At 36.4% G+C, this 26,399-nt stretch overlaps 4 protein-coding genes across 6 annotated transcripts in view; 1 reads left to right on the top strand and 3 right to left on the bottom strand.

Annotated features, from left to right (window-relative positions):
* LOC117993882 (heterogeneous nuclear ribonucleoprotein U-like protein 1) overlaps positions 1 to 4,245 on the bottom strand; it is a 45,439-nt gene extending 41,194 nt beyond the window's left edge. For all 3 annotated transcript variants that reach the window (XM_069507087.1, XM_069507086.1, XM_069507085.1), the window contains exons 1-4: positions 3,967 to 4,245; positions 3,276 to 3,406; positions 2,727 to 2,905; positions 490 to 533 (exon numbers count right to left, since the gene is read on the bottom strand). In XM_069507087.1, coding sequence (XP_069363188.1) covers positions 490 to 533; positions 2,727 to 2,905; positions 3,276 to 3,406; positions 3,967 to 4,096 — 484 coding nt within the window. In that variant the 5' untranslated portion in view covers positions 4,097 to 4,245. The remainder of the gene's footprint in view (positions 1 to 489; positions 534 to 2,726; positions 2,906 to 3,275; positions 3,407 to 3,966) is intronic.
* A 1,179-nt stretch (positions 4,246 to 5,424) lies between these two features.
* LOC117993985 (dynein regulatory complex protein 8) lies at positions 5,425 to 24,577 on the top strand. Its single transcript, XM_034981862.2, has 6 exons — positions 5,425 to 5,509; positions 5,663 to 5,776; positions 6,475 to 6,598; positions 7,331 to 7,457; positions 8,747 to 8,830; positions 24,366 to 24,577. Exons 1-6 carry the CDS (start codon positions 5,485 to 5,487, stop codon positions 24,405 to 24,407), a joined length of 516 nt encoding a protein of 171 aa, XP_034837753.2. The 5' UTR covers positions 5,425 to 5,484; the 3' UTR covers positions 24,408 to 24,577.
* On the bottom strand, positions 9,679 to 20,545 carry LOC117993986 (neurofilament heavy polypeptide-like). The gene is made up of 8 exons (XM_069507088.1): positions 20,237 to 20,545; positions 18,929 to 19,090; positions 16,129 to 17,302; positions 14,570 to 14,643; positions 13,537 to 14,055; positions 12,492 to 13,130; positions 12,097 to 12,265; positions 9,679 to 11,280 (listed from the first exon to the last, which is right to left on the bottom strand). The coding sequence occupies exons 1-8, from the start codon at positions 20,360 to 20,362 to the stop codon at positions 10,403 to 10,405; spliced, it is 3,741 nt and encodes a 1,246-aa protein (XP_069363189.1). The 5' UTR covers positions 20,363 to 20,545; the 3' UTR covers positions 9,679 to 10,402.
* LOC117993987 (microtubule-associated protein futsch-like) overlaps positions 24,421 to 26,399 on the bottom strand; it is a 28,125-nt gene continuing 26,146 nt past the window's right edge. The window contains exon 20 of the mRNA XM_069507076.1: positions 24,421 to 26,216. Coding sequence (XP_069363177.1) covers positions 25,207 to 26,216 — 1,010 coding nt within the window. The 3' untranslated portion in view covers positions 24,421 to 25,206. The remainder of the gene's footprint in view (positions 26,217 to 26,399) is intronic.

Here is a 26,399-nt window from a genome sequence, read left to right on the forward strand (position 1 = left end):
GAGATTGCAGTCAAGGGCTAACTTGTATCTGAATAATAATAATAAAAAACCGGCCAAGTGCGAGTCAGGCTCGCGCAATGAGGGTTCCGTACTACAGTTGTATTTTTTCGACATTTTGCACGATAATTCAAATACTATGATGCATAAAAATAAATAAAAATCTGTTTTAGAATGTACAGGTGAAGACCTTTCATATGATACCCCACTTGATATAGTCACTCACTTCGAAAGTTGAAAATACTAATTATTAGTTCATGACCACAATTTTTTTTTTTGTGTGACCTAACCCTAAATTCACGGTTTTCAGATTTTTCCCCAAATATCAGCTATAAGATCTACCTACCTGCCAAATTTCATGATTCTAAGTCAATGGGAAGTACCCTGTAGGTTTCTTGACAGACAGACAGACAGACAGACAACAAAGTGATCCTATAAGGGTACCATTTTTCCTTTTGAGGTACGGAACCCTAAAAAAAGAACATAATTTACCTTGGTCATCTGTATCTGGCTTAACTTCCACAGGTGACGGGCTCCTGAAAGAAAAAATAGTTTTAGCTACTATTCTAAAGTTAAAAATCAACAACAATACAAAAGTAACGACAATGAGAGACAATAGCTCAACCGGTAAAGGAGTGGACTGAAAAACCGAAAGGTCCGACGGTTCAAACCCCGCCCCTTGCACTATTGTCGTACCTACTCCTAGCACAAGCCTGACGCTTAGTTGGAGAGGAAAGGGGAATATTGGTCATTTAACATGGCTAATATTCTTTTCTTTTTTTTTAAAGAAAAAAAAAACAGATTGTTGTGAGAAAATCTCTCTCTGTGTGTGTACACATAGAGTGTATGTATCCATATGTATGTCATGAGTGTGTGTCCAAGTACAGATATATTGTTTCTGTGTGTGTTTATATGTATGTTGTCCACGTGTGTAGGTGTACAGTCCATGCCAATAGAATTGAAAACTAACAATAACAAATATGATATACTGTGCGCTATTGCTGAACTATATCGGGAATGAACGATTGAACGAACTAACTCTGATGTAAAGAATTATTTGATTTTATGTACTTGCAAAACCTAAATAGTCCGAAATAAATGAAAACTTACACGCTGTTTTAGCTCTATCTGTCAATTATCATAATATCAAAACTACGATTAACCGTTATAGTGTTTTGGCGCGTGGTGAAAATTGGAGCTAACGCCGCCATCTTGTCAAGTGTCACGCTGTCTCCTTATATATGGTGTTGCTAAGTAAAATGTCATTCATTTTACAAGAGCCAACAATTTAGGAAGATAAAATCGTACTTTTGATATGACAGGACACAAATAGTTAAAATGGCGAGTGAGAACTTAAAATTTATGCATTAGACAATAGTCTTACATATACTCTATTCTTTAAAAATAACTTAGTGATCTTAAAAACTACAAAGAAAAAGTGATTTGAATAATCGATATGTTATCTAAATATTTCGATTTTAAAGGGGATAACTGGACACTCTGAACTGAACTAACGGGGAACTCTTTGATTTTCCGGGATATAAAGTAGCCCATGTCACTCTCCAGGTCTTCATCTATACCCGTGCAAAAAATCACGTCAATCCGTTGCACCGTTGTGACGTGATTGAAGGATAAACCAACAAACACTCTCACATTTATAATGAGGGTACTGATAATAAATAAAATAATGATTTGTTTATAAAGTACTGTAATTAAAATTTATTAAAAATTAAAGTTCTTCATGCGATGATTCTTCCGAACTTTACTGATCTTAACTGATCCCATTTAGGTTTTAAAGATCCCGTGGGAACTTTTGATTTTCCAGGACAAAAAGTAACCTATCCGTAGTAGCCCGTCCCCGTGATGCAAGATATCTGAGTGCCGAATTACGTAAAAACACTTAAACGCATGATTCTTTAAAAATTCTAAAATAAAATATAGCCTATGTCACTCAAGAATGATGTAGCTTTCTATTAGTGAAAGAATTTTCAAAATCGGTCCAGTAGTTCCAAAGATTACCCCCTACAAACAAACTTAACGACATTACCTCTTATAATATTATTAGTAAAGAGTATAGATTTTGCTGTATAACTTTTATTTAAATAAAATATTATTACGTAAAAGCAATACAAAACAGCATTATATATCTATTAATGGGTTGGTATACAACGCTATATTAAAATAACTTGATTTAAATAACTCGATTAGTTTTCGTTTCTGAACGAATTATCGATGTGTACAGTCACTCACTTTCATTCATTTTTAGTCTGTGGTTGCAATGTCGTCCCTGCGCAGCTCTATAGAAATTAAAGAATGCAAACGTCAAAACTTGCAAAGTTATTTTTTCTGTGGTTGTGAATTCTTGTTTTCATTTAGTTTTTATTAAAATTTTTGCTTAAATCATGGATAAATTGAATGAACATTACGTGTATATTTTACTTAAGATGTTGTTCGTGGACCAGAAGGCGTTTGTGCGTGTTTTTAACTGTTTTATCATCGTGAAAAGTGTTATCGAAGTTCCATGTTAGCGAAAAGGTATGTTTGTTATTGTTATTTTTCAATTCGATTGGCCCGGACTGTTTATTATGTGTCAGCACGTGTTGTGTGTGCCCGTGTATGTGTTCATGTGGGTATGCGGCCATGTATGTACGTGTGTGTGTGTGTGCGTGTGTGTGTTTTAACCTGAGTTGCCACTTCTGTAGTAGAAACTAGAAGTAAATGATACTCACTGTTCATCATCTATGCTGTAAGGTTCATCTCCTTTGTTCTTCTCAGCTTCAGGTCTGGACTCCTCCACAGGCTTGGACTGGGTGCTGGGAGGATCTGGCTTCTTGGCAGGTTTAGCCTCGCGCACCGGTGAATCATCATCATCCTCTTCATCTATTGTTGGAGGATCTTCTTTGGTAACCTGTTAAGGAAGAAATGTAAAAACCGGTCATAAAGAGTCAGGACTCGTACTTGAAGGGTTCCATACGATTGTACAAAAAATAACTTATTAATTTTTTTTGAGATGTAACCACAAATTCAAGTTTTGGATTTTTTATCTAGTTGTGCTATAAGACTTACCTACCTGCCAAATTAATAATTTTTACCCTATAGGTATTCTAGACAGACAACGAACAGACGGACAGACAGACAACAGAGGACCCTATAAGGGTTCCTCTTTACCTTTTGAGGTATGGAACCCTAAAAATTGATAAATTCCAATGGGACTGTTTAAAATCTAAATCCATGAAAAGTTGTAGTATTAAGCTAGTATTGAAAGAAAATATCCTTGCCCTAGCAGGAGTGGAAGCCAGTCTAGATGAGGATGATCGTCTAGTAGTCCTGGGAGCAGCAGCACGTTTCGGAGTGGCAGGTTCGTCCCCATCCTCCGTTGACGTGTCCAAGATTGTTGTGTCGGCAATTGCTGATGACAAAAAATTGCATACTTTTACATATTTACATCTAAATTTTAAATTTTGTGGGCTCTTGAAGTCCCGGGCATCAGCTAGTTTTGGATAAAGCACTGATAGAAAAGGCACCTCTTACAAGAGCGCAGGTTTGTAGGTGTACCTATGTTATTTCGGTATTATGATAGTTTGAAATATTCAAGACAATAATTATTAGTAGGTAGTAGTGGTAGGTACGCCGTAAGCAAAGATAACGTTCTTGAAACAAGGTAGAAAACTACAAGTTGACAACCCTAATTTTGGTAGGCGGGCGTTACAAAAAAACCCGGCGGGGCACTAATTTTTGCCCAGATTTCCTGTTAAACTTAATATCGCTTTAAATACTCGTCACAAACGGCATTTTCGACAAGCAAGAGGAAACATATAATTAACACGCGTCATGCATAGATAAGCATTCCAAAAATCCAAATAAAAAATGGTGGAAGCGGCGGTTTGCAACCACACGTGTTCAAGTGGGATTTTTGCAAATCTTGATTATCCATCGGTTTAAATACTTTCAGGTGTATTATGGACTTACTTTTGCCAGTTTTAGACTCTAGAGCTTTCTTTAACCTTTCCACCAACGCCGGTTTGTTACCCTTCGTGTCCAACCCCAATGCCCCAAGCTCGGACCGCAAATCCACCACTTTCATCTTTGCGGGATCCATTTTTAAAGTTCTAACAAATGTTCAATGCACTATTGTCCACGAATAACTATATTACAGTAACAAAATCATATGAATTCCGTATAACCATATCTCGCGAAAATTAACAATGCACGAGAAAAGCGCCAAGCTAAGCAATATGGCGGCGATGATTAATGTGACCACTTAATAATAAAAAAATACCCCTACATAATCTTTCTTTCTGTACAATTAATGATTTTAGAAGCCATACAAGCCTTGAATTTATTCTAAATTAAAATGTACCTAGCTAGCTTTAGCTTCTGCATACGCTGCGTTCCATTTCCATTTTAATGAGTTCTTCGAGGATAATATTAATACCATGGTATAATTTCTGATTTTGTTCTATTTAACTACTAATTTTTTATTTTATTTCGATAAATGAAATTTGATGTTATAAAATTGTACCTAATTATTATTATGTATTTTGCTCGTAATTTTGTTTGACTATTAATTTAATTTATTTTGTTAACTGACTAAAAATAATTTTAAAAATTCTCACTCAAAAATATTTGCACACTATTAATTTAGTAGAATGTTATGGCCTCTGTAGTGTAACTTCCATCTTTCTTGTACAAATATTCATGCAAATAAATGATTATTTATTTATTTATTTGAAATGAAATATGTTATTGACCATACTTAATTCATATTTAAAACTAATTTACTTACTAGTTATTGGTATAAATATGTCTTCGTTAAAATAAATTATTCACATTTGACAATAAATTGGATTCTATTTTGCATTGCAATAAAATTAGTACTTGTAACATAAATGGCGCATACCTACTGCACAATTTGCACATACATACATATTGCATTTGAGTTATCTTTTTTGTGTTATCTCCATTGAAATTTCCCCAAAAAGTGACAAAATCAAATAGTTGGTATCACGAATGCTTACGTGTCACAGATAATATTTATTCTGTCATAGAGATGTGCACTTTGGGTGCTGTACCATAGACCATTTTATTATTGTCTATGTGCTGTCCATTCAAGTCCATTTCCGGCTCTGGCTACATTGAAATCGGGTAACTTTGAGAATACAAAAGTTTAGAGGCTTTTGGGAGGTCATTGGACATTTTAAAAAAAAAAGTTGCATAGCAACGATACTTTTAATTAAAGGTTTTATTACAAATTTATTATAAGTATTGATATTGCCATCCAAAGAGTCTCATTTATATATTATACTCCTATACTCTACGATTTACTATTTACTTCATTTTAATGAGAATTTTGAATCATTTATTTGTTTATTTACCTTGGTATTTACCCACGTAGTTACTTTAATAATTTATTATTTTATAAAAACGTTATTTATGTTTGATTTTTTGATATTATTTTGGAACTAATAGAATAATAATATATAAAAAATGGCTAAAAAGGAAGAACCAAAAAGTAAGAAATTAATTTACACTAGCGAGCCCTCCAATCGTGTCGAATTTTAAACGTATGCGCTTAGATCAAAAGACGATTAAACTGGTCTTAAAAATATTTCTTTTAAAATACTTAGTCAATTTAAAAAAAAATACAATTTCATTATTTTTCTAGTTCAACCAAATAATGAATTGGAAAAGAGGATAATTGAAGCCTTCGAAGTATTTGATCATTCAGGAAAACAGGTGGTCGATGTGAGAGAAATCGGAACCATCTTGCGCTCTTTAGGTAGGTACCTACTACCTATAAGACAAGTACAAATAAGTACAATAAGTTGGTAGGTACTGTGTTTGTAACTTTAAATGTTAATATCTCGATTCTAATAGCAGCCGGAACCTTTAGGCTAAAGCCATATAAATAAATAAATAAATAATCTTTATTTCACAGACATCAAAGGCCCACAATATTATGTTAGTAACCATCTTAATCTATGTTAGTAACTATATTATAATATAATGTATGTTAGTAAGAAACTTATTCTATGTTAGTTAATATAATTAATATACTTATTAACTAATGCAGACATCCAGTGCGCCTTGAGAGCGCTGTCCTGTCTGTCTGCTATCACCTTCAGGATAATGTTAGGACTTCTCTCCAACCTACTTTTCATTGAGGCGATCCTTTTCCGTATGATTGCGAAGAAGCCGTCTACACAGTTATCCGCAAACATACCGGACGCGCTACAGTACCGAGGCAGTCCCAACATTATTCTGAAGATGTTATTATACTGGACTCGGAGGGCGTTTATAGATTTTTCGGTATAGTCAACCCACAGACTGCACGTGTAGAAGCTCTGACAAAAGTCTGTCTCATATACCAAATACGTAACTATTAATGTTCATACCACTGTACTGTGGTGTCAGGTAGAGATTAAATCCATGAGAATCATTTTGATGAATAGTAGGTATAAATAATAATTATTTCAGGATGTTGTCCTACTGAGGCAGAAATCCAAGAAGTGATCCTAGCGACCGAAAATAAGGAAGCTACAGGCAATGTTCCTCTCATTAACTTTCTGCCTTTTATGTGTAAAGCTATGACGGAACATAGGTAAGTAACTATTAATTAACTTAAATATATTTGCTTTACTAGTTATTAATAATAATCAATTTAAAAATGAGAAACTAGAATATCAAGATTATTTTTTAAATACTTTTATCAACTATGCTTGACCACATATTTTTGAATTTTATTCTCAACTAGCTGCCCTGGCGAACTTTGTTCCGCCTAACAGTCGATTCAAATTTTAAAAAATTTTCTCCGTAAGAACCATCCCTGTACTACAAGGAATATTATAAAAAAAGAATTAGCGAAATCGGTTCAGCAGTTCTCGAGATTTGCGACCAGCAACACATTTAGCGATTCATTTTTATATTATAGAAGACTAGATGATACCCGCGACTTCGTCCGCGTGGATTTAGGTTTTTGAAAATCCTGTGGGAACTCTTCAATTTTCCGGGATATAAAGTAGCCTATGTCCTTATCCGGGATGCAAACTATCTCTGTACCAAATTTCATTAAAATCGGTTGAACGGTTGAGCCGTGAAAAGCTAGCAGACAGACAGACACACTTTCGCATTTATAATATTAGTATGGATATACGAACTTAAGGCTGTATGACAATTTGGTCTTTGCCTGTTTAATCAGTAAAACAAAAAATTCCACTCTATGGTATTAATTCTGGCGGGAAAATCAAAAATTGCTCTTTGCTCGTTATATTTTAATTCTGCCAGCGGAAGGGTTTAGAAGATTCTTCTAGTTAGAACAATTGTCATTTTTCAGATTCTATCCAGCAAGCGCCGAAATGTTGCTCGCCGCTTTTCGTTACTTTGACAAGGAGGCCCGTGGATTTCTTTCGAAGGAGAGATTTGCGCAACTCATGCTGGAGGAAGGAGAACCATTTACTCAGGTAATAAAATAAAAAGTATTCTTAGTCTTCTAAGTTTTAAAACACCTAACACGAGGTCAAAAATTCCTATCTAAGTACACAAGGGATGCGTATTTTTTATTTATTTATTTATTGTTCATGCTCGGGAGATTTACCATGAATCTATACCTAATATATTCCTGGATTGGGTACTCCTAAATTAAAAAACTTACTTATCGCTATCCCACTTCGATTGCCGATGTGAGAGCTAGAGATCGGACACTCTGGTTTGGGGGTCTAATCTCTCGCTGTGATTTGAGTCGAAGTGCTCATACCTATTTTTAGGGTTCACTGCAAATGTATTAAGAAATACAGTATAGATAGTTCTTTTTAGGGTTCCGTACCTCAAAAGGAAAAACGGAACCCTTATAGGATCACTTTGTTGTCTGTCTGTCTGTCAAGATACCTACAGGGTACTTCCCGTTGACCTAGAATCATGAAATTTGGCAGGTAGGTAGATCTTATAGCTGACAATGCTGACATTTAGGGAAAAATCAGAAAACCGTGAATTTAGGGTTAGATCACACAAAAAAAAATTGTGGTCATGAACTAATAATTAGTATTTTCAACTTTAGAAGTGAGTGACTATATCAAGTGGGGTATCATATGAAAGGTCTTCACCTGTATATTCTAAAACAGATTTTTATTTATTTTTATGCATCATAGTTTTCGAATTATCGTGCAAAATGACGAAAAAATACGACTGTTGTACGGAACTCTCATTGCGCGAGCCTGACTCGCACTTGGCCGGTTTTTTTTATTTGCCCTTCGGAACAGGCAAAGTTCAATGACCATATTACAGCCTATATCAGCTGCTCGATTGCGGTAGAATAACAGTTACTACAATGTCACGATGGCAATCACCTCCGATTGGTTGATGCTTGCTCAATATTGGCTACAATCGTCGACTCTGTCTACGGCTGCAATGCATTGTTGCAACAAGAATAGCACAAATTCAGCCAATTACGACAGTAACTGAGATAGTATAGTTCTTGCATTTCACGAAGGCCACTGACTCATGCTTGTGTTTAAGTCGTATCGGTATACGTAAGGTACACTAAATGTGTGCGTTTGCGAGCGCTTGCTCGCGACTGATTGGTCCGACATGCACGCACACTTACGCAATGACCATGTTAACGACGTTACCACAAGTAAAGTTCACTAGGCTTCGTGAATTGCAAGAACTGTAATAATCATGATTAATGCAGGTTTTACGAAATCGAGCTACTGATTTCAGTTGTGTTTATCTAAACAAGTATTTTGATATTTAGGAAGAGTTCGACGAGATGATGCAAACGGCTGTGGATCCAGTGACGGACACGATCACCTACGAGTATTATATCAACCAACTGATGGTAAGCCGTCAACATCATCTCAACCCATCACCAGTCCACTAGAAACACAATCACACCTGATGGGAAGTGATAATGTGGCCTAAGATGGGACGCGATTGCCTAATGCCTAGATGAGATGATAGCATCGATAAATGACAAGATATGGTCAAGCAAACAAAATTTTTCACGTAGGGACCAAATAAATCAGCGCCACCTCTTAGATAAGTACTAATGAACGACCCGTTTGAAATCCAGACGTCACTGAGATTGCATTGGTGCTATAGCACCAATGAGTCGATGCCATTGTGCTTGTTCAATAACCCTGTCCATACGAAGTAATGTATAAGTCTTGTTTTAAAGACGCCAGGATTGTAATTGGTGGAAAACACAAATCTTGGAAAAGTGTTCCAAGGACCTAGCCAAGCGTATGAGGAATGACGACGCAAAGCGTTTCGTGCATAAATCTATAGTACGCGACAGGTCGACATAGCTATCGGGGAGGGAACGCCCCGCACACCCCCCACGCTTCCCCCCGCCTCGTACTTCGTATGCCAAACTATCAATTTTTCGGCCACTAGTCGAGTTCCATATGTAGTAAATAGGAAATCACCGCATTGCCATCTCGACCTATAACGGGCGATATCAGAAGAGTCGCAGGGAGCCGATGGATTCAAGCGGCGCAAGACCGTGGCGCTTGGAAGTCCCTACAAGCGACTTATGTCCAGCATTGGACGTCTATCGGTTGATGATGAATCATGGTCCCTTCGATGTTGTTATAACAGATTTCACTGTATTTTTTACTTCGAGATCCTAACAGGTTTTTGCTTTTTATAAAATAAAATCACGATCATTATTTTTATTTTTTAATTGTTTAAAGGTACTGACTGACAAGACAGTAAAATATTATAATAACTTGGATTGGCACATAATAGTACGCGACAGGTCAAGATGGGAATCGGGGTATGAGGCGGAGGGACGCCCCGCATACACGCACGTCACCTGCACTCGCCCGCACCGGGTTAGCGCGGGGGCTGTGCGGGTGCGCAGGGCGTTCGTTCCCACCGCGATTACCATCTCAACCTGTCGCGTACTATACCAACAAGTTTTTTTAAATCAAATTAAGTATAATGCGTAAAAAATGCATTTTCACGCGCCATTTTTTAACTTTATGTGTCAAATTTCATGTTAAAAGTACGCTTTTAGTCCTTATTTTAAAGGTGAACGGTACTTTTGACATGACAGTTGACCCATAGAGTTAAAATGGTGCGTGAGAAGTCATTTTGTACAGACAATAATATTAAATGTTAATGAAAATTATGTCTAATTAATAACTATATTTTAACTTAAAACGCCTTTTAAATATCTGAGGGCACTTTAAAGACTGTGATGAATTCTGAATTTCTGATGTACTGCATAAGACCAGCACAACAACCAGACCTTAGGGTGAGCGCACTCTGACTTAGCTTAGACTTAAGACATAGTTAAAACGAGACAGAGCTATATCTCTCACATAAATCTGTCTCGTTTTAACTCAATCTTAAGTCTGAGTAAAGTCAAAGTGAGCTCTATAGATCTCAGCCTTAAAAAGGGTCATTAATTATTATTTGCCAATCGGCTTGCCCGCCTAGTTTTTATAGTACTAGGAGTAACACTAGCTAAGCGAGAGGAAGATCTAGTAGGTGTAGCTCTACCAGATTCCTTTGCAGTCTTCGCAACTTCCTCAACTGCTTTTGCTTTTATGTTTTCTGCTTTTGTCGTCTTATCATCGTCTTCCATGATTGTGTCTAAATCTATAGTTACTGTGTTAGAATCTTCAGTAGTAGTAGATTCTTTTGGATCGTCTTTTTTATCTTCAGTGGCACAAGTTTCTTCAAACGTTTCTTTGTCTTTATCGGATTCTTCTTCTTCCTTTGTCAAATCATCAACTTTGTCATTAATATCTGTCGTATCCATTTTCTCTTCATCTTTTGGTTCATCTGGTACATTAACATCTTCTTTCTCTTCCTCATCAGCTTGTCTTATTGATGAGAGTAAATCGGAGATCTGAGAGTCCAGATCTGAAGGTATTATGTCATCTGTTGATGAATCATTAGTCAATTTGTTTTCTTCTATGACATCTTTGTTTGTATCTGTTTGAGCAGGTGTTTCATCTTTTTCACTTTCTTGAGCGTTTTGTTGATCATTTGTCTTATTTTGTTTATCGTCTTTGTTCTCAGCAGGTGTTTCATCATCCTGTTTTTCGCTTTCTTGAGTCTTTTCTTGGTCATTTGTCTTATTTTGCTCATTTTCTTTGTTCTGAGCAGGTGTTTTATCATCCTGTTTTTCGCTTTCTTGAGTCTTTTCATAGTCATTTGTCTTATTTTGCTCATTTCCTTTGTTCTGAGCAGGGGCTTTATTTCCCTGTTGAGGTGTTTTGTTTTGTACTGGAGTACTTACTTGCTCGCTCGCTTTTATAGTGATTGTAGCGTCACCTGTAAAAATAAAAAGTTTTTATGCCCATACCAATTAATGGACTACTTACTCATGTACTTGCCAGTTGATCTAATTTTATATCCTATGTTAATTCTGGATAGAATAGCTTATTTTAAAACTAGTCATTATTAGAAAATGGCAAAAAAAATATTAAAATCAATTCAGTAATTTTATACTTTATCAATTACAAACAAACAAATATTAGTATACTAGCTGATCCTCCCGGCTTGGCTCGGGTGGAGTTTAGAAAATTGAGGGGGGGGGAGGGAGTTAAATAACATTTTCTCTCTGTAAGAACCATCCTCGTACTTCAAGGAATATTATAAAGAAAGAATTAGTGATCAGCAACACATTATACTATATATTTTCATATATAGAGATACTAGCTAGCTGATACCTGCGACATTGTTCGCGCGGATTTAGGTTTTTAAAAATTTATAGGGAAGTCTGTGTTTTCGGGATAAAAAGTAGCCTAATGTCCGTCGTGGGATGCAAGCTTTATTTATACCAAATTTTCTCAAAATGGGTTCAGCAGATGAGCCATGAATAGATAACAAACAGACAAACACACTTTCGTATTTATAAATATTACGTATACATAGATGCCGTCCGCCCACCTAGTTGGTAGGGGTGGGGGCGCTTTCTGGTGCGAGTTCGCCATTCCAGCACCTTGGGACCCCAATGTCTCAACTTCAATGGACGGACTTCATCAAGCGAGTCAGAGCCGCGGCGCAACACCGTGGCGTGTGGAAGTTCCTACAAGAGACTATCGGATGATGATGATGATGATAGATAGATAAACCGTATCTACTCACCAACAACAGACTCATTAGCTGATAAAATCTTCTCAACTCCTTCCTTATCAGTAAACCCAATAACCAGGAGATTGTTGATGCTCTTATGCTTCTTGATAGAAGCCGGGCTGAATTGGCTCAAGAACTCATAGATGACAGCTCTGGCAGGTAATGCTGGGTGGGCAACCAGCTGTGGATGAAGAAGAAAAATACTGTAGTACGGAATTATTATGATGGACTAAGAGCCAGCGCGTGCCAGACCTTCGTAATTTTATAGAAGCTAGAAGTTTCTCTGCGTATTCTCCCCAACACGAGAGGAACGTTTGTTTAGATCATGGTGGCTTTGAGAGATAACCTACTGGAACCATCTTTGAAACAGATCAAAGATAAAAACATGTCAAAAATTAAAATATTACCTTAACATATTGTATATTCCTAGAAGCTGGCGTCTTAGGTGTGGTAGGAACACTATTCTCATCTGCTTTGGCTGGTGTTGCAGGTTTACCAGCAGGTGTTGCAGGTTTTTCAAGTGTAGTTGTAGCTGTTGGTTGCACAGGTGTTACAGGTGCAGCTGGTTTCACAGCTGTTGCAGGTGCAACTGCAGGTTTCACAGCTGTTGCAGGTGCAGCTGCTGGTTTTACGGGTGATGCCAGTTTTGCAGCTGCAGTTGGGGCTGCTGGCTTCACAGGTGTTGCAGGTTTTGCAGCTCGAGTTGTTGGAGTTGCAGGTCTTGCAGCTGTTGCTGCAGATTTCGCCGGTGAAGTTGAAGCTGCCACAGGTTTTGCAGGTGTAGTTGATGGTGCTGCTGGTTTTGAGGCTGATGCTGCAGGTTTAGATGTAGCTGCTGATGCTGCAGGTTTTGCAGTAGTTGCAGGTTTCCCAGTTGTTGTAGATTTTGCAGGAGTTGCAGCCTTTGGACTGGTGTCAGTCTCCTCAATGTCATCTATTGTTATGACGTCTTCCAATGATTCGCGCAACTTCTTTTTCGTCTCCATCACAATGGCAGCTTTCATCCCTACAAATTCTTTGTCCAAGCACAAGATTGACAATAGTTCCTGAAATATTAACATGCAGTTGTAACTTAAATGCACAGTTTTTGACAAGGAGCAGTAAAGTGGAGGCGATCACAATGGATCGGAGACGGGCGAAGTGATTACAGGGTATCCAAGAACCTAGAAAAGAATAAGAAGAACTTAAAAGCAATAATGGAATTTTCTTCTTTTTTCATTTGTGGCTGTTCAAAACCTTGGGTTACTGTATTATGAAGACTATTTATAAAGTGGTTAACTGCAAAATAGTTTGTGAGCCCAAAAACATGGGAATTTTTAATAACTGATCTTTCGACCGGCAACGCATTTAAGGTTCCTCTGGTACTGCAAATATTCATGGGCGGCGGTAATCACTTACCGTGACCCACCTACTTGTTTGCTCGCTATAAACATATATGAAAAAAATACTCACATCTCTGAATCTAAACAATGCTAATGGCAATTTCTGGTCAATAAGTTTCTCCATAAATTCTAAATATTTCTTACTCTTGTCAGTTTTATATTGTAACTGATCCACTATACTCTTTATATCCTCGGTACTGCTAGCTGTATGTTTTGTATTGCTATCAGATTTGTCTTTTCCCACATCAGCATTATCGCCATTTTTCTCTTTTCCGCAATCTGTGTCTTGTTCTTTTTCATCATTTGTAGTTTTCTCTCCATCTGCATCTTCTGCATCTTTAGTTTTGTCTTCTCCTATTTCTTTTTCCCCATCTATATCTTCTGCTCCACTTGTATCTGTTTCTACAGTTGTATCCATCTCTTCCTGAGTATCTTTTTCCCCACTCATAACAATCTCTCCACTTGTATCTTTTACTCCATTTTCATTACTCTGGGTTTCATCTTCCTTATTATTTTCTTTAGGAGCAGGAAGGAAACTCTTGGCCAACTCTTCAACATTGGTATCTTTCTTCTCATACAATTTCTGGAGCTAAAAACATTTTGTTTATTAAAAAACTAGCTTATGCTTCCGTGGACTAAATAAATTTCAGACCCTCATTTAACCCACTTAGGGGTGGAATGTCGAAAAACACTTTCTTAGAGGATACCTACTCTTTACAAAGAACACACCCGCCAAATTTCATGTCTCTAGGACTAGGGGTTTAGGCTGTGTATTGACATTATAATTCAGTCAGTCAGGACTTTGAATTTTGGATATACAGATTGTCTTGTTAAAATGATAATAATGCAAGATAGTTCATACAAGGCCGAATACATTTTTTATAGGTCGATAGTCAAAATGGTAAAGAACAACTTCATGGAAAGGTGGGTCTTTGTCCATCACATCTGCTTGTTTCAGTAACACGTAACGATAGATAACGAAAATTGTTTATAACGAAAGAGGCCAAAATAGCTCCCGGGGTCTTTTTAAATAGGGCTTAGTAGGTGATGTGGGGTATTGGCAAATCAGAATGAGCCATTAGGGAAATAGAAATAATACTTACATCCTCGAACATGTCGCAGAACTTGTTATGCAGGACTTTACCTATGTTCCTCTTGAAAAACTCTTCTGGGGTATCTGGAATACCATAAATGAATATATAGATTGGTGTGATAACAAAGGGGTTTGAAGATTATAGTATGGAGCGAGGCCTATGGCCAGCCGTCATTTTGAGTTTTTCCAAAATTGCTGTTGCACTTTAGATGTAAACATTTTATCAAAAAATATTTCACCTTATTTCTTTTAAGTATTACATCCTCCATTTGAGATTAAATCATTTCAAATTCAACAAAGCTTAAATGGCGTACAATATAGATAATATTAATCAAGGGTTTATTTTCATTGGTCTTTCACCCAACAATGTTTCAAAATAGAAAATTAAGGTGGCAGGGCAGCATTATGCAGGTATCCACTGAGTAGAAGTATCACAAAATTCAATTAAGCATATATTTATAATCAGCGATGTTACGACAAAATAGCCGAATATTTTTTTTGATCATCTATGTATAGTATATACCTACACTCTAGATATAAAAAGGTTTCATCCTGCGACATTTTGTAAAAATTCAAAATGGCGGCCAGACCATAGGCCACTTATCTTTAAAAGTTTACAAGCTTTTATTTAACTTGCAGTGGATGTGGTCAAATCTTGCTACTAACTAGGCCAGTTCCCCCCAGCCCATAGAGCTAAATTTAGAACACTGATATTGATGACAATGCAAAGATATGGTATAATGGAAGTGAGTGGTGGCCATAAAAACTCAACTTCTTAATATAATTCCCATCGTGTTTAGGCTCGTTGGATTATGGACCTAGAAGATTTCCAGGATTTCATAATGGTGCTGGGAGGTGGTCATAAGAACTTCTTGGGTAATATTCGTTTTAGTAAATGGCTTAAATAAAAGCTTGTTTTTAAAAAGGTTTTCTTTTTATAATTAATAATAAAATGTGCAGTAAAATCTGGATAACTTGCCAATATAAATTGTATTGGTCGGTTTTGGTACAAGAAATCTAGAGATTTAGCTGTTGGTGTTGGAATTGTGGGACAAAGTCTCAACCACCATAATAAAGTGTCTATGTGGTCACACAAGAATGTCAGAAATTTGCTGATATCAAGATGTGACATTCCACATAAATCACAAGGAAATGATAAACAAGTATTAAATTAAAAAATTAACTAACCCCTTCCATGTGGCATTGTAGATACCAAATTGCATGAACCGATTTAATTGTGTTTTCATTTACTGAGAATATTCAAATAACAACAATATGGGTATTGAAAACCATCATGGATACCCTCTGACCAGGATTTGACTCCATCATAAGATGAGCCCGAACACAATACTGATTACCGAGGAATCCATTTGTCCAGGGTCCGAATGGATGGATAGGGCCAACAAAAGATACGTGAGAACCACCCCAGGTAAGCGAGCTTTAAAGCAAAAGAAACCACATTTAAATTGGTCCTGGATTCACTTGAAAGCTACTATGCCACAAACAAAAAAGAGCATGTCATCGACAGCGCTCGCGTTTTTGCGTTGGGGGTTAAGAAAATATCACTACCTGCTTCAACAAGATGCATAACCCGATGGTTGTTATTATATTCAAGCGCGTCTTGGGCTGTTTTCATGATCTCAAGATCGGTCTCCTGGGGATATTGCTCGCGGTATTTATCGACAATGTCCTTGAGATTTACGACGGGCTTGTTCATCATGACCTTCCTTATGCGCGAGCGCAGGGTGTGCTTAATGACACGCTGTATGAAGGGGATATTGAAATATTCGAGGGTTCCATCATCGGGACATAGGTTTTTGACCGATTTCATGATCATGCCCACAGCTAACTCCAGCCGACCTTTTATTTGCCCAGACGGCTGCCTGTAGGGATGAAGAACGTTATCCTGCTCGAACGTTTTCTTCGTGTATTTGTACTTAGTGTTCGGCACATGTTTTTGCGATTTCGGTGGAGAATTTGTTACTTTTAGAGCAGGGTTTTGCACTTTTGGTGGAGGTTTTTGCACTTTTGGTGGAGGGTTTCCCCCTTTAGGCTTGGGGGATTGCCCGACTAACTTGTTGGTATGCGCAATCAACTTATTGGTCTCATCGATCAACTTTTTAGTTTCAACAGACGGGCGATAGACAGAGGCTTTTGCTGCAGGCTTTTGGTTGGGTTTGGTCACTTTGTTAGGTGTGAAATTTTTACGTTGGGGTGGAGGATTATATTTGTTCTTGATTCTCTGGCCGATACCAGGTTTTTGTGCCGTAACATACCTGGTTTGGGCAGAGAAGTTCTTAGGTTGTGGGCGATTTTGATTTACGGCTCTAAATTCTGCCTGTCTGGCGTTTGGATTCTGCCAGGGATTAATGCTCTGAGGCGCATTGAAACGTTTTGGAGAGGGATTAATGTTCTGAGGCGCATTGAAACGTTTTGGAGAGGGATTAATGTTCTGAGGCGCATTGAAACGTTTTGGAGAGGGATTAATATTCTGAGGCGTATTGAACCGTTTTGGAGGAGAGGGATTTTGATTTTGCCAAACCGATGGATAGGCTTGACGTTTGACGCCCTGTTGCTTGAAGTTAGAAGCCCTGGGACCGGGCTGATACGGAGCAGAAACGTTCGCGAAATTAAATTGTTCATTGCCCTGATTATAGGTGCTCTGTTGATCATAAGTGCCCTGTTGATTATAAGTGCCCTGTTGGTTATAGGTGTTAAATGACTGCTTGTTATCATACTGCCTCTGAAATGAATTCAAAATATTTTTTATTTGTAACCTATACAACTACTATAGAATGTCCTAGAATATACAGAAAGCTCTATTGTTGCAATATCTGAGAAAGGATAATTTTATGATGGTTCACATTATGAGTTACAGCATAATGATGAGGTATCATAAAAATACATAATATCATGTTATCCTGAATAAAATTGCAACTGAGCATTTTCATTAGAAGACTTGTACAATGTAGCTTCATCTTTATTTTATCAGGTAAAATAAAGTTTTTAAAAACAATCATTGTTTGAACATAAACTAAAGGCAATACATAGTTTGCCAATGAGAAGTATGTAATAGAAATAGAATATTATAATATCACGAATCTTTTTTAATATAATTTATAGTGTGACTCGCATTCAGTTGTAAATCAATCCTATTTCAAGAAACATCTGATTTTAGATGGATTTTTTTGGGTGACAAATTATATTTTACTTACCACCTGGAGGTATACAAACATATAAAGAAATGAAATCATAAATAACATACATATCCCTTGTAAAGTGTCCAACAAGTTAAGTACAAAACCAGCCAAAATCATCGTCATCATCATCATCCATCCCATCGCCGGCTCACTCCTCTCAGAATGAGAATGATATGGCCACAGTCTACCATGCTGACCAAGTGTGGATTGGCAGACTTCACTCACCTTTGAGAACATTATGGAGAACTCTCAGCCATGCCGATTTCCTCACAATGTTTTCCTTCACTATTAAAGCAAGTAATATTCAACAAGTAAAAAAAATATCTGATTGCACATTTAAAACTTTTCCTGTATTCATCCTTAAATTTTTTATGGTACAATGCGTAAAAAATGACTTCTCAAGCGTCATTTTAATTTTAAGTGTCAAATATCTGGTCAAAAGTACGATTTTAGTCCTTATTTTAAAGGTGAACCATACTTTTGAAATGACAGTTGACTCGGAGTTAAAATGGCGTGTGAAAGTCATTTTGTATGGCCTATAATTAAAAATTAATGGTGTAGAAAAGGCACTACCTACCCTAGTTGCTTGAGCTATTTTTTTATTTATACTAGTTGCCGCTCGCAACTCTGTCCATGTGTAATTTTTTAATTTCTTAACTTTGGCAGAAATATGACAATATAGAAAATAATTTCATTTTAGAATCTTTTGGGGTAGAAACTATGGGTTTGTGTGGCGATGATGTAAGATCCTTCTTGAAGGGCCTGTCATCTCGTCTCATGGAGTACACAGGAGCCCGAAAGGCTGGCAGTTACATCATTCAGCATATAAGTCTGGCTATTCAAAAATGCCGCCAGCATTCTGGGTACCTTGCCTCATTACAGTGGTTTAGACTTTAGATGATAATATTTTAGATTTGTAATTTATCCATACTAATATTATAAATGCGAAAGTGTGTCTGTCTGTCTGCTACCTTTTCACGGCTCAACCGTTCAACCGATTTTAACGAAATTTAGTACAGAGATAGCTTGCATCCCGGGGAAGGACATAGGCTACTTTTTATCCCGGAAAATTAAAGAGTTCCCACAGGATTATCAAAAACCTAAATCCACGTGGACGTAGCCGCGGGCATCATCTGGTTTATTATAATCACAAGTTACTTAAAACTTACCTTATTAGTATTATTGGAGTAATTATTACCGTTATCAGGGTAATAATTACTATTACTGGGATATTGATTACTGGTGCTGCTGGCGAATCTCTCCAGCATGTTCTGTTCTTGCTCAAATATTTCTCTTTTGCGTTTCAGTAGTTGCAGTTCCATGTCCAAGTCCTAAATAGGTAATAAAGCCACTTTATTGGTCTGTCTTGACAAATTACAATCTTACTAAGTAACTCATTTTTTGACGGCAACGGATCAGCCTGGCTGTCCAGCGCGGAAATGCATCCAGTATTCTTGGCACCATTCCACGCGGGCATGATTTGTATAGTAATAAGATAAGGCTAGCTTTAAGTTTTATTGTAATATTTTCATTCTTAACATAATATTATAATACAAACAATATTAAAAAAAAGTAACTTATTGCTTGTTTAACAATAGTAACACATTACAGATTATTCAATTTCGGCCAACAGAAGATATCTATATTTATAAAAGGAAAAGCTGACTGACTGACTGATCAATGCACAGCTCAAACTACTGGACAGATGGGTCTGAAATATGGCATGCAGATAGCTATTATGACGTAGACTAAGAAAGGTTTTTAGAAAATTCAAATAAAATAGGAGTTTCAAATGTGTGTAGTCTATGCAGACAAAGTTGCAGAGATAAACTAATCTTAATATACGCGGACTAGCTGTTGCTAAATGAAATGATGAAATTTTTTAATATTACGCGCAACAAAACGAGACGGAGGCTGCGGTGGTCGCATTTATAATATTAGTATGGATGTGACACTACATAAGTATCTACACTGCCGCCCATGCGAAGCTGGGGCGGGTCGCTAGTATACCTATACGACTGCAAGACTCGTTCTCCCGGATGAATAATTATATATTATTTCACCGACTCTCGGATGAATAATTATATATTATTTCACTGACTCTCGGATGGCTAGCAGCGTCCATTTTTTAATGTTTTACTGTGAGACAGACTTAAAATAACTAGATATGAGGTAAATATCTAGCATACAAGATTGCAAGCTTTCTCTATGGCATAACTTCACCAACACAATGTTGATAACTTTTGTTTGTTAATGCCTACGTACTTAATTTAAATGTATACTCTTCTTTCTTTACAGTAAAATCTTAGTAAAAGTATAGGTAGGTAAAGAACATAATCTGTTATTATGGATCCAATATTCAGGACTTCATTCTATAGGATTTTTTATTAGGTTAAAATGGCGTCGTGACGTGACGCCACCGCGGGTCATTGTCACTGAAATAACACAAATTTAAACACTATCTGATGGAAACTTACACGTAAATGGTTCGTTACAAGAGGCCCGCCGGCATTCCCGCCGCCTCGAGGTCCGCCGCCACCCCTGAAATTCCCTGGACCGCCGAAATTGCCCCCACGACCCCTATTATTACCATGTCGCATCATTTCAGATAACGGTTGAATGAAAATAAATACAGAAAGATATTCAAATCAAGTCGCGAGCAATTTTAACTATCAAATTATTAAATTGAAATCAACTATACGACAAGACACGATGACAAAATTTTATTCACAGACCAATAACATATAGGATAATTTTACTGAAGAACACCGACCAGAAATAAAAGATAAAAGCTGAAGAACATCGACAACACCGACCAGAAATAAAAGTTGAAGATCAAGGACAAAGGAAAAGGATCATCAAACATAGACAATACAATCAATCACTTTTATATTACAAAGTACTCTGTGACTTGTACTGAGAGTCTGTGTATACTAGTGCCCTGTTTATCAAACATTACAAGTCTACAAGCTCACAAGTTACAAGTTACAAGAACTTTTTTACAAACTCTTGTAAATTATGTTTATCAAATAATTTCACAAGACTTGTAGGATTTTACAAGACTTGTAGAACTTGTATTTTTAATTTATACACTTTATTTTTGCTAAATTGCAAAACAATTTTTCAACCGTAATAAATGTCGATAAAATAGAAATTACGGTACCATAACTAGTCAAGTTATTGTTAAAAATAAAACTTTTTTTCAAATTATTTAATTTTGTGTTAAATAACCTATTTGTAAAACCTATTGCTTCTTATTTTATTTACCTACCTACTTTTATTTATTCTATTTCGGTACCTACACCAACAGGAAGTACCTATACTATACATTATTTTTCATGAATTAAGGTTAGACTTAAAGGAAAAATAGATAGACTTTAAAAAAATTCGCTATTCGAATTACACCGCAAAAAATGACGAAATCTGATGCGAAAGTTACAATTATTCTTCAATTAAGTAATTCGTGACAAAAAAGAGATTTTATTTGGCGCATTTACTGATAAATTATCTAAAGACCAAAAAATAGCAGAGTGGAAAGAGATACTATTGCTATGTCAGTCGCTTGGACTTGTATCTGCCGAAAAAGATTATGGCAGCATACTCGTATGTACATGAGACACAAATTTAAGAAGAGCAGCATGGATAAGTTTAATAAAATTACACCTTTGAATTATTGTATAGTTATTTTACCTATTTACTACTAGGTACTAGATAATTTAATTATTCTTTTATACAATATCATACTTGCATACAACTTGTAAAATCTCTAAAGAGTCAACGGAGGCTCTCCAACTTTTTCGTTACAAGTTACAAGCTACAAGCTACAAAGGCATTTTTGATGAACAAAACCACAAATACAAGTGTGAAAAACACTTGTATTACAAGTGATATTACTCGTAGCTTGTAGTTTACAAGTGTAGTTTTGATAAACGCATTCTTGTAAAAATGCACAAATTTACAAGAGAAACGCTTGTAATACAAGACTTGTAACGTTTGATAAACAGGGCATAGGTCTGAGACTTGTAAAATCACCGATCCAGTGTTGCAAATGCAAATTTTTAGGTTACCACAGATATGCAACTAGCGTGGCCCACAGACTAATAATATATAGGCCCCCTCAGTGTGCACATTTATTCGGTGTCCAGATGTCTAGCCAAATCTTCATATACAAGGGTAATAATCGGAATCCAAAGTAGTTTCGATGTAAATCAGAAAGAATTAAGAATTGTTACATTCAGGAAACCGCAAACTCAAACTCAAAATATGTCCATAGGCTAAATAGTTAGTTACTCTTTATTCTTCATATTAATATTATGTCATTGATAGGCTACTTGACAATTTTTTTAAGTTGGTCTTAAATGGTTAATATTTGTCCTATTATATCAAAAAAATTAACACTATATTTTTTTGCGCCCTAAAAACCGTAAAACTTTAATTTAAAAAAATATTTTTCTTAGACAGGTGAAAACACTGTCGGCCATGTTTGGCCGATAGATTATCTGTGCTCTGACGTCATGCATTTGTAAACAACAGTATAACCCTGTGGTTATACTGTTGTTTACAAATGCATGACGTCAGAGCACAGATAATCTATCGGCCAAACATGGCCGACAGTGTTTTCACCTGTCTAAGAAAAATATTTTTTTAAATTAAAGTTTTACGGTTTTTAGGGCGCAAAAAAATATAGTGTTAATTTTTTTGATATAATAGGACAAATATTAACCATTTAAGACCAACTTAAAAAAATTGTCAAGTAGCCTATTGAATACGACCTAAGGCATAGATATAGATCATATAATAAAATAAAAATAAAAATCTTTTTTATTCGAATAAGCTTTTACAAGTACTTTCGAATAGTCGGATGCCTCTACCACTGGTTCGGAATGCCTTTCCTACCAAGAAGATATAGATATAGGAAGGATATAGGTATTATTTTTCGTCTATGGTGGTAGTATTCAGAGACATCTATGAAAATTTTATCGAACGTTGGCTAGAAATAGGGCTACTTTTACAGGTATTTTATTCTTCTTAGTTCTTTGGTCTTCAAGCACTGAGGTATTTTTGACAAGTAGACATTTCGAAGCTTTTTGAACGATGCCCAATCCATTATATTTTAATATTTATATACAGGTGGCACCTAAAGACGTATATAATATTGCGGATGAAATACAAGAAGAAAAACGAAGAATTGAGGCAGCTGCTCCTAAAAAGAGGAGGGCCTCATCTCTATTGAGAGCTGCTAACAATTGAGCTAATGTTAATATTTAGAAATATACCTAAGTATATTATAATAATATACATAAATAGACTGTCAAAATCATAACCCTTCCTTTTGGCTTTGCCGTAGCTAGTCGAGTAAAAACTATAAAGGACTATACCCGCATTGTCTGATGGAAAGGTAGCTTCAAGAACATGTAGATTTTTTTTATATTATGGTATTAGACTTTGGTAAACCCTGTATATTTAATAACATTCATTCTGATTCTTTCTCTCTCATAGATTTACAATAGTTCTAAAATAAATCTTAGCACCTATTTTAGAGCTAGAATTTTATTAATATCGAATTTACTTAATAAAATCTTTTTTATCATTAATTTAGTCTTTTGTAATTTAATTAACTAGCTTATTCCCGCAACTTCGTCCGTGTAGACTACACAATTTTCAAGCCCCTATGTTACCCCTCTAGGGGTTGCATTTTCAAATATCCTTTCTTAGCGGATGTCTACGTCTAGCTATCTGCACGCCAAATTTTAGCCTGATCCGTTCAGTAGTTTGAGCTGTGCGTTGATAGATCAGTCAGTCAGTTTTTCCTTTTACACAATAGATTGAAGATTGATGTTTGAACTAGATAATTGCAATTAAACAGCTTATTTACTGGAATGTCTATATTTCTTGCAATGTTTCATCAAAACCTGTTCAGCAATATGACATTAATCATTATACAGTACAGTGGACACGACTTAGGGCGTTTGGGTACTCATCCGTGATTTCACGGATCCGACAAAAAATACGAATCGAATGTACATATTTGTATGACGGCCACTTCGACGAATTACGGATGCGAACCGAATACGGATGAGTGCACAAACGCCCTTCATCATCATCATCATGATCAACCCATCACCGGCTCACTACAGAGCGCGGGTCTCCTCTCAGAGTGAGAAGGGTTTTGGTCATAGTCTACAACGCTGGCCATGTGCGGATTGGTAGACTTAACACACCTTTGAGAACATTATGAAGAACTCTCAGGCGTGCAGGTTTCCTCACGATGTTTTCCTTCACCGTTAAAGCAAGGGATATTTAATTACTTAATCAAAACGCACATAATTCCGAAAAGTTAGAGGTGCGCCGTGCCCGGGATCGAACCCCCGACCTCCGGACGGAAGGTGGACGTCCTAACCACTAGGCAGTGACAAACGCCCTTAGCGTTAATATTTTCTGTGCGACAGGTTGAAAAGGCAATAGGGGAGGGAACGCTCCGCACACCCCTCGCGCTAACCGGGTGCGGGTGAGCGCGAGTGTGCGGGGCGTCCCCCCCACCTCATACCCTGATTGCCATCTCAACCTGTCGCGGACTATACTTATGATATTCTTTTTACTTTGCAGGTTGAGGAGGAAATCCCTGAAAATGACGAAGCAAACAAATGAAAAAAATAAAAAATTGAAATTAGAAAATATACTTACCTAATTTTTCTTAATTATTTAGTTATTTAAATTCTCAATGAAAAATACTCGTAGTGATTAGAAAGTAAAATGCGTATGTACTCGTATTACAATACAAAATAAAAGTGTGAAGTTAAATAAAATTTTGAAAACTAACATGATTTTATTAAGTTTAATTAGAAAAGTTTTCTAAGACGACTTTACCAGGAATCGAACTCAGGAAGCCTCACCGTAGAACAGTGTTGGATTTAAAGTACGGGTCTCCTCTCTCGAAATAATAATAATTGATATTGAAAATAATGGATATCAGTTTAAAATCATATTTTTTATTAAGTTCTTAACAAAAATCATAATCCCATGTTTTTTTAAACTTTTAGTTGAAAATATTTATATCCACGTTAAGATAAATCCATAATATAATTTACTAGATGATGCCCGCGACTTCGTTCGCGTGGATTAAGGTTTTTTTAAAACCCCGTGGGAACTCTTTAATTTTCTGGGATAATGTGTCCTATGTCCTTCCCCGGGACGTAACTCTGTTCCAAATTTCATCAGAATCTGTTAAATTGCTGGGCCGTGAAAAGCTAGCAGACAGACAGACAGATAGACAGACACACACTTTCGCATTTATAATATTAGTATGGATGTACCTACTATTGGATTTTAAGAAACCAATTCTTATTCATATCTTATCTTGAAAACTTATTCAAATAAAAAAAAATTAATGATACATTTTTGTAACAGCCCTAGACTATGAGAAGTCGTTTAAACGTTTTTTTAATCATCATTCTTCGTCGGAACCGCTGCATTCGTCGACAATGACGCCGGTAGATATCAAAGCGAGGATCTCTTCGTCGTCCATTTCGTCGTCTTCGTCCATTTCGCCCTCTTGGTCGAATGTTTCAGCATTTATCATCTCAACATTCTTTATAGCCAATTTCGGTTTGGAGTCAGTAACTTTCTTAGTTGCCACAACTTCTTTGTTGACTTGGTTTTCTTTCTTAGTTGCCACAATTTCTTTGTTAACTTGGTTTTCTTTCTTAGTTGCCACAACTTTGTTAACTTGATTCTGTTTGGGTTGAGTTACATTAGGTTTTTCAGTATGTTTTACTGCTTTCGGTGTTGGTTCAAGTTTTTTAGTTGCTACACCTTGGTTAGTTGTTACAGTAGTTTTTCCAACTAATTTTGGTGTAGCTTCAGTAACTTTTTTAGTTGCCACAGATTCTTTGTTGGCCTGATTTGGTTTGGCTTGAGTCAAATTCATTGCTGTTTTTGTTGCTTCTGTAACTTTTTTAGTTGCTACAACTTCTTGGTTATCCTGATTTGGTTTTGGCTTCGACACTGATGTTGGAGTAGGAGTTTTTTCAATATTAACCTTTTTAACTGTGGTATTTTCATTAGTAACCTGGGTTGGTTTGGGCTTCGGCACATTGCTTGGAGTAGTTGTTTTTTGAACATTTTGAGTTGTTTTAACCACATTTGGTTTAGTTTCAGAAACTTTATTTGGTGTTACATTACTTTGTTTTATTATGTCAGATTCGTTTTTCTTTGGCAGTTCATCGTTTCTGCTTATCTGTTTACTTTTGACAGTTTGTTGTTTATTTTCAGAACTTGATGATGCTTGTTTTACAATTTTGTCATTTGAAGAGGTTTGGCTGACTTCTTTGTGTGCGACTTGTTTTTCATCCTGTTTCGATTTTGATGGGAGTTTTATCTTTTTCACGAATCCAGTGTTCAGTCCCAAGGGTAGGTCGTTGAATCGGTAGTACGGCTTCCCAATTACCGTCAAATTACCTGTAACATTATAAGTATGTCATATATCGAGCTATAAAAATTTCTTTTATTGCCCGTGGTCTGATCGCGTAGTTCTATCCAAGGGCAATGTTTTTTGCCCTGTGGGAAATCTGATTGCCTATGGTTCTATTATCAATCGGACCATAGGCAAATCAGTTTGCTGTTGTTCTATCAATCGGACCC

Source organism: Maniola hyperantus, chromosome 25, assembly GCF_902806685.2.
Source record: "Maniola hyperantus chromosome 25, iAphHyp1.2, whole genome shotgun sequence".
NCBI classification, from domain to species: Eukaryota; Metazoa; Arthropoda; class Insecta; order Lepidoptera; family Nymphalidae; genus Maniola; species Maniola hyperantus.